This window comes from Echinops telfairi, unplaced genomic scaffold (assembly GCF_000313985.2).
Source record: "Echinops telfairi isolate 266 unplaced genomic scaffold, ASM31398v2 ScPeMD7_443;HRSCAF=831, whole genome shotgun sequence".
Taxonomy (NCBI): Eukaryota; Metazoa; Chordata; class Mammalia; order Afrosoricida; family Tenrecidae; genus Echinops; species Echinops telfairi.
In genome coordinates, this window is record NW_022104341.1 from 27,837,240 (window position 1) to 27,844,700 (window position 7,461).

The 7,461-nt window shown below is 35.4% G+C and overlaps 1 protein-coding gene across 2 annotated transcripts in view; it reads left to right on the forward strand.

Annotated features, from left to right (window-relative positions):
- The window catches only part of HFM1 (helicase for meiosis 1), a 136,376-nt gene that overhangs the window by 118,296 nt on the left and 10,619 nt on the right, over positions 1-7,461 (forward strand). For both annotated transcript variants that reach the window (XM_045291920.1, XM_045291921.1), the window contains exons 33-34: positions 756-835; positions 2,290-2,393. In XM_045291920.1, coding sequence (XP_045147855.1) covers positions 756-835; positions 2,290-2,393 — 184 coding nt within the window. The remainder of the gene's footprint in view (positions 1-755; positions 836-2,289; positions 2,394-7,461) is intronic.

Genomic DNA, 7,461 nt, shown 5'->3' on the forward strand with positions numbered 1-7,461 from the left:
AAAAAAAAAGAAGAAATAGGCAATGAAGCTTGGCTCTCTGGTTTGAAGTGGACTTCACTAAGATAGAAACTGTAAAGAAAAAGCAAGGGTGGGTGAGTCTAGGCATGATTAGTTCAATTTTAGAAGTATAGATGTTTGCAAGATGTCGAGATAGGAATGCTCTACAGGCATTTGGACACAACTGCTTGACAATCAGAACTAAGCTAAAGATTTATAATTGAGAGCCACTCACATGTAGATGATTATTGAAGCCATAAGGGTACATGAGATCTTTGATTGAGAATGTGTAGAAAAAGAGAAGGCTTCTTAAAGAACCATGAGGAATCCCACCATTTAAGAAGGAATTGGCAAAGGTATAGATATTGAAGCTTTATTAATGGTTATCAGGGACAGGAGGCAGAAGGAGAGGGGAATCTTGTTTAGAAAGCAATGAGTTTCTGATTTAGTGATAGAAAATTTGACAACAGTTACTGGTGATAGTTGCATAGTATGTTTAATGTAATTGATAATACTAAAATGTACATGTAAAAAACGTTGCATTGGCAAATATTGTGTTACATGTATCTTTACAACAATCTAAAAAGAAGAGCCTGAAAAGAAAACTTGAGTTGAGAACCAGCCTGATTTTGTGCTAATTTGTTGATGTTGGGACTTTATATACAAGTAAGAATGTTTCTGTTTGCCTTACTTGTTAAAATATATTAATATAAAACTAGTAATTGAATTTGTTGGGGTTTCTTTTTTTCCATTAATAGATGCAGATGAATAAAACTCAAAGTCTGGACCTTAAAGAATTTGGCTTTACTCCAAAATCTTCCCTTCTGAATGTATCAAGGTACAAATATAATGTTAATATCTAAGGTAAAATTTTCATCAGAAACTCTCCATTGCTCCAGATACTCACTTATTCATGGAAGGATGATCACTGGCTACCCTCAGTTACAGAGATTGTTTGTTTAGTTCCTCAGATAATGATTCCATAAGAGTTTTTTGCTTTTTTTCCCCTTAACTCCCTCCCCGCCAAAGAATTTCTTTTTTTAAATACCCTATACTTATTTAGATATTTTTCTGTGCCCTAAATTTATTTAGAACCAGCTACATAATACTTTACATTCATTATATTATCTCTTTTCTGGGAAATTACACATTTTACACACTGCCCCTTCAGGTTATTTCTGGCTTCTTAACTTACCAGGTAACAAGAGTATACTTACAAAAGGGAAATCATGTTTTTGTGTGAAGTGTAATTTTTTTATCTATAGACCCACTCCATAAAATCTCAGGATAAAGAAAGTTACAGTCTCAGAAACCTACAGGGGTCATTCTACCATGTCCGATAGAGTGCTCTGAGACAAAATTACTCGATGCCACTGAGTGCTTGAGCCATGATACTCAGATTTATAAAGTACTTTCTTATTTAAATTGTGTTTTTGTTCATCATTGCTTCTGACCTGAGCAACAACCTGATTGTATCCCATTTTACAGATCAAATATCCAAGGCCCATGCTCCCTGTAAAGAAGCAGAAGGCCCTAATTCTCAATGTTTTTTCCTTATATTATGAGTCCTTGAAGGTAATAAACTCCAAACCAAGCTTTAACTTTTTACAGGAGTAGAAAGCCTCATCTTTCTCCCAAGGAGTAGCTAGTGATTTTGAACTACTGACCTTGAGGTTAGCAGGCCAACATGTAACCCATTATGCCACCAGAGTCCTTAGAAGGTAATAAAAATACAAAACAAACCCACTGCTGTTGAGTCAATACCGACTGATAGCGACCCACTGTGGATCTCCAAGACTGTAACTATTGACGGGGATAGAAAGCCCAGATTATCTCCCTTAGAACTGCTGGTAATTTCTAACTGCTGATCATGTGGCTTGCAGCCCACAATAACCACTACTAGAAGGCAATAATATACATAAATTCAGATAAGGGTCTTCATTAGGGGTAGCATACAATATATTTAAAAATCAATACAGAATAGGCTCTTACCAATCAAACAAATGCCAGCATTACTTTGAGAGGTCTTATCTTGTGTTATATAATGAAAAGTGGCATTAGCAATAGTTGTTTTAGGCTGTATTTAGATATATCTGTTGATATGCAGGAATAACCAAGTGTGGGTCACTTCTGTTAAACACCTGTTGCTACCTGGGTTAATACAGTTTAGTCAAAGAAGTGCTGAGTGGGCAAAGCATATTTATTTATTTGTATAAATAGTGACTTTTAAAAGTCAGATTAAATTTGATATTTTCTTAAGCATTTGTTATGGTTTTATTTATGTTTACAAAGATCAGAATATTCAAACATACATGAATTGCCTATAATGGAGCAATGGGAGCAGCATGAAATTTGTGGAAAATATCACCAAGAACCATCTAAATCTCAAAACACAGGTAAATTACTATCGGTATGTGATTTGAGAAAGAATATATTTCATCATGCCTAAGATTAACCAGTAATGTTACTAAAAACTCAAATATCTGAAATTATGCTTATTAATTTGGCAATTATCATGGGCTATTGAACTGATTTTAAATTCTTGGTCTGTTTTTCCAGATGGTTCTTCTAAAAAAATTCTTCCCTACATAGTGTTGAACTGTTTTTATTTAAAAGATAATATGAAAAGAAACTGGAAAAATAAGCATTCCTTTAGTATCCTAAGTATTAAAATGCTGAACTATTCCTTTTAGAAATCTTTAGAATTGTTTTTAATTATCTTTGTGTTTATAAAATTAGTCCAGTTATACAAAATAACTGTGGCCTTGGGAACTTATCTACCCTCTTTGAGATTTAAAATGAAGGGATTGGATTTAGTATCTCTCTTCAGTACTTTGCCTTTGGTTCTTAACTCTATGATGTTATAAGAATATATATAGCCTTGGTGGGAGAGTATCCAAAAACCAAACCAAGATCATTGCCATCGAATCAGTTCCAACTCCTAACAATCCAATAGGACAGAATAGAATTGCCTCTGTGAGTTTCTAAGACTGTAACTCTATCGGAATAGAAAGCCTCCTCTTTCTTGCATGGAGCTATTGGTGGTTTCAAACTGCTTAGCTTGTGGTTAGCAGTACAGCATGTAACCCCTATATCGCCAGGGCTCCTGGATGTGGTTCTGATATAGTTGGTGGGTAATCTAGATTTCTTTTATATCTCTGTCATTAACTTTGAAATAATGCAGATGAGTTCTTCAACCCTGTCCCTGGTTCATTATTACTCTGGACTCCACCATTCATAGCATTATTTCTTTGGGTCATCCTGTGCTAAAATATGTGAGAGAAAATCTTGACATTGAGTTGTTTGTTCAAATGTCTGTAGGCTTAAATGGTTAGCTTGAGGTTTCCTGCAAATAGTTGTGTGTACATAGTATTAGTGCCTACTGCCATCATTATATGCTTTCCTAGGTATGATTTTAGTATCTTAGCAAACGATGGAGTACCCACCACCTCTTATGACAACTGGCAGCCATTAGACTCAATATAAAATAAATAAAACCCTCCTTATTTCACCTAGTATATAAAAGCATTCAATCAACTTGTTCAAACCATAAATAACATTTCAACATGAATAGGTATATGCTTGCCAATGCTCTCTTGTATTTAGGTCCAACTTACATCCCTTTAGTTTATTCCATTTTTTACTACCACTCTATTATTCTCTGACTTCTTCATATTAGAGTTTATTCTACTTTCTGCTTACTTTACACTGCCTTTACTTATTTTCCAATGTTTACTTATTTTCCATTTAGTATTTACATTTTGACAATTTACATTATGACATAAAAGACACATATTGAATTTTTCCCCTGATTGTAACTGCATACCCTTTTTTAATTAATGGGTCATGTTTTCTTGTAAAGAAGGAACCTATATAATAGTAGTTAACAGAATTTATAATCTAAGTATAACTCTATTGGTAGAAATGTAAACTTTCACAGTACACTTAATCACTTTGTATCATTTTTCGCATTTGGCTATATTTAGGATTGTGTCAATTAGATAATGTGTATATAAAGCTCTTAACATAGTGTCTGGTACTACTGTAATTAAAAATGGACAAACAACAGAAATATGGGTGAAGGGAGACAGCAGACAGTGTAAGATATGAAATTATTTTCATTATATTTTTTACACACTAGTCTTTGGTAACAAAACATAATTTTAATGTATTCAAATACTACTTTTTGAGAATATTTTAAGAAATAATGTTAATTTTTATTAACTGCATTCCATTTTCAAAATAAGAGGGGGGGGGGAATCTCAGAAATCACTTGAGAAAGCATGTTATATCATAGAATTTAAATTGGAAGTGACCTTTATGTAATTTCTCATCTTATAACGAAAGAAGTCACAATTCAGAGAGATTAAATGATTTGCTCAAGATCATATACCTAGTTAATGACAGGGCCAGAAGTTGATCCTGTATCTCTTGATAATATTTCAATGTCATTTCTATAAATCAAAATTGACTTTTAGCTAACAGTAGAAAATTAAAAATTGAACATATATGATTCCTCCCTCCAACTACCATCACTCCAGTTATACCTTACAAATCCAGCTAGACTGGACCATGTACACTGGTACAGATAAGAGCTCTGAACACATGGATTCTAGGACAGATAAACCCCTCAGGAACAGTAGTAATGGGAGTAGTGATACCATGAGGGTAAGAGTAAGGTGTGGGGAGAAAAGGGAGAAACAGGCAACCAACTACACTGATCAACATACAGCACACACATACCCCATGAGGGGGACAAACAACAGAAACATGGGTGAAAGGAGACAGCAGAGGTGTAAGATATGAAAATAACATAATTTATCAAGTGTTCATGAGGGTAGGGAGGTGGGGGAGGGAGGGAGGGAGGGAAAAAGAGGAGCTAATCTCAAGGGCTCAAGTAGAAAGAAAATGTTTTGAAAATGATGATGGCAACATGGACAAATGTGCTTGATACAATTGCTGTATGGATTGTTATAAGAGCTGTAAGAGCCCCCAATAAAAAAATGAAAAAAATTGAATATATATGAACACTTTCATCTTTTCACCCCCCAACTATATATTTCTTTACTGTCACAACCATTGTTAACATTCTACCCATATTAAAAAAATTATTCTCTTGTTTGAGATTAATCTCTATATCTATAATCTCATTGTTTGGTCCTATTGAGTCAGTTCCAACTCATGGTAACCCTAGGTACATCATAACAAAACACCTTCTGGAAAAATCATCACAATTGCTGTTATGCTTGAACTCATTTTTGCATTTGCTGTGTCAATCGCCTTGTTAAGGGTTTTTCTCTTTTTTGATGACCTTGTTCTTCATCAAACATTATGTCTTCTCCAAGGACTGCTCTCGCTTGATAACATGTACAAAATGTAAAATAATTCTCATTCTCATAACTTACAAGGAGCAATCCAGTTGCACTTCTTTCCAAACAGATTTGTTTGATCTTCTGGCTTTCATGGTATATATTCAGTATTCTTTGCCAGTCCCTAATTCAAATGCATCTGTTCTTCTCCAATCTTCCTTATTCACTGTCCAGATTTTACATGTTTATGAGGCAACTGAAAATACCATAGCTTGGGGCAGGTACACAGTCCTCATAGTGACATCTTTTCTCCTTAACACTTTAACGAAGTATTTTGCAGCAGATTTGCCCAATGCAATATACCCACTTGATTTCTTGAATGCTGCTTCTATGAGCATTGACTGTGGATCCAAGTAAAATAAAATCTTTGACAACTTCAATATTGTCCCTGCTTATCATGATGTTGTTTATTGGTCTAGTGTGAATATTTTTGTTTTATTTAAATTGAAGAGTAATCCATACAGCAGCTTTGATCTTCAGCAGTAAGGGCATCAAATCCTCTTCTTTTTCAGCAAGCTAGGTTTTGTTGTCTGCATATTCACAGGTTGTTAATGAGCCTTTCTCCAGTCCTGATGCCATATTCTATTATAGTCCAGCTATTTGGGTTATTTTCTCACCATGAAGGTTGATTAAGTATCATAAAAACAGTACAATTCTGATTTATACCTTTCCTGATTTTATATCACACATTTTCCCCTCGCTATCTTCAAACTACTGCCTCTTAATCTTGTACAGGTTTTATATGAGCACAATGAAGTGTTCTGAAATTCCGATATTTCTTAATGTTTTATCAATAGTTTGTTAGAATACATACAATTGAATATCTTTCTATAATCAAAACAAAAAATATCTTTCTGGTATTCTCTGTTTTCAACCAATATCCATATGACATTAGCAGTGATAATCCCTTCTTCCATATCCTCTTCTGAATTTGGTTTGAATTTCTGTCAGCTTTTTGTTGATGAAATACTACAACCATTTTCAGTTTTTCTTCAGTAAAATTTTACTTTCATGTGATATTAATTTTCACATTTATTGGGTCATATGCCTTTGAAATGGGTACAAATATGAATCTCTTCAGATCAGTTGGCCTAGTAGCTCTCTTCCAAATTTCCTGGCATACAAGATTGAGTACTTTCAGCACTGCATCAGCTTGTTGAAACTTTTCAACTGATATTCAGTCAGTTCCTGGAGCCTTCAATTCAATACAGGCTTCTTTCAATATCATTGGTTTCCGTCACATGATACCTTTTGAAATTGTTCAATGTGGACTAATTCTTTTTGGCACAATGACTGTGTAGTCCTTTCATCTGCTTTTGGTGTTGTACGTATTATTAATGTTTTCTTCATAGAATCCTTCAATATGGCAACTCGAGGCTTGAATTTTTTTAAATCATTTTATTAGGGGCTCATACAACTCTTATCACAATCCATACATGTATCAATTGTGTCTAGCACATTCGTACATATGTTGCCATCATCATTCTCAAAACCCCTGCTTTCTACTTGAGCCCTTGGCATCAGCTCCTCATTTCCCCCCTCCCTCCCTGCTCCCCCCTACGCCCTGAACCCTTGATAATTTATAAATTATTATTATTTTGTCATATCTCACACCATCGGACGTCTCCCTCACCCACTTCTCCTCTGTCCGTCCCCCCGGGAGGAGGTTTTATGTAGACCTTGTAATCTGTTCCCCCTTTTTCCCTCACCTTCCCTCCACCCTCCTAATATCGCCACTCTCTCCACTGGTTCTGAGGGGTTCATCTGTCCTGGATTCCCTGTATTTCCAGTTCCTATCTGTGCCAGTGAACATCCTCCGGTCCCGCCGGATATGTAAGGTAGAATTGGGATCATGATAGTGGGGGAGGAAGCATTCAAGAACTAGAGGGAAATTGCATATTTCATCGTTGCTACACTGCACCCTGACTGGCTTGTCTCCTTCCTGCAGCCCTTCTGCAGCCCTGCAAGGGGATGTCCAATTTCCCACAGATGGGCCCTGGGTCCCCACTCCACACTCCTCCTCATTCACAATGCCATGACTTTTTTTTTTTTGTCTTTGTTAGAACAAAGTGTTCTTGTGTTGAGGGAGTACTTG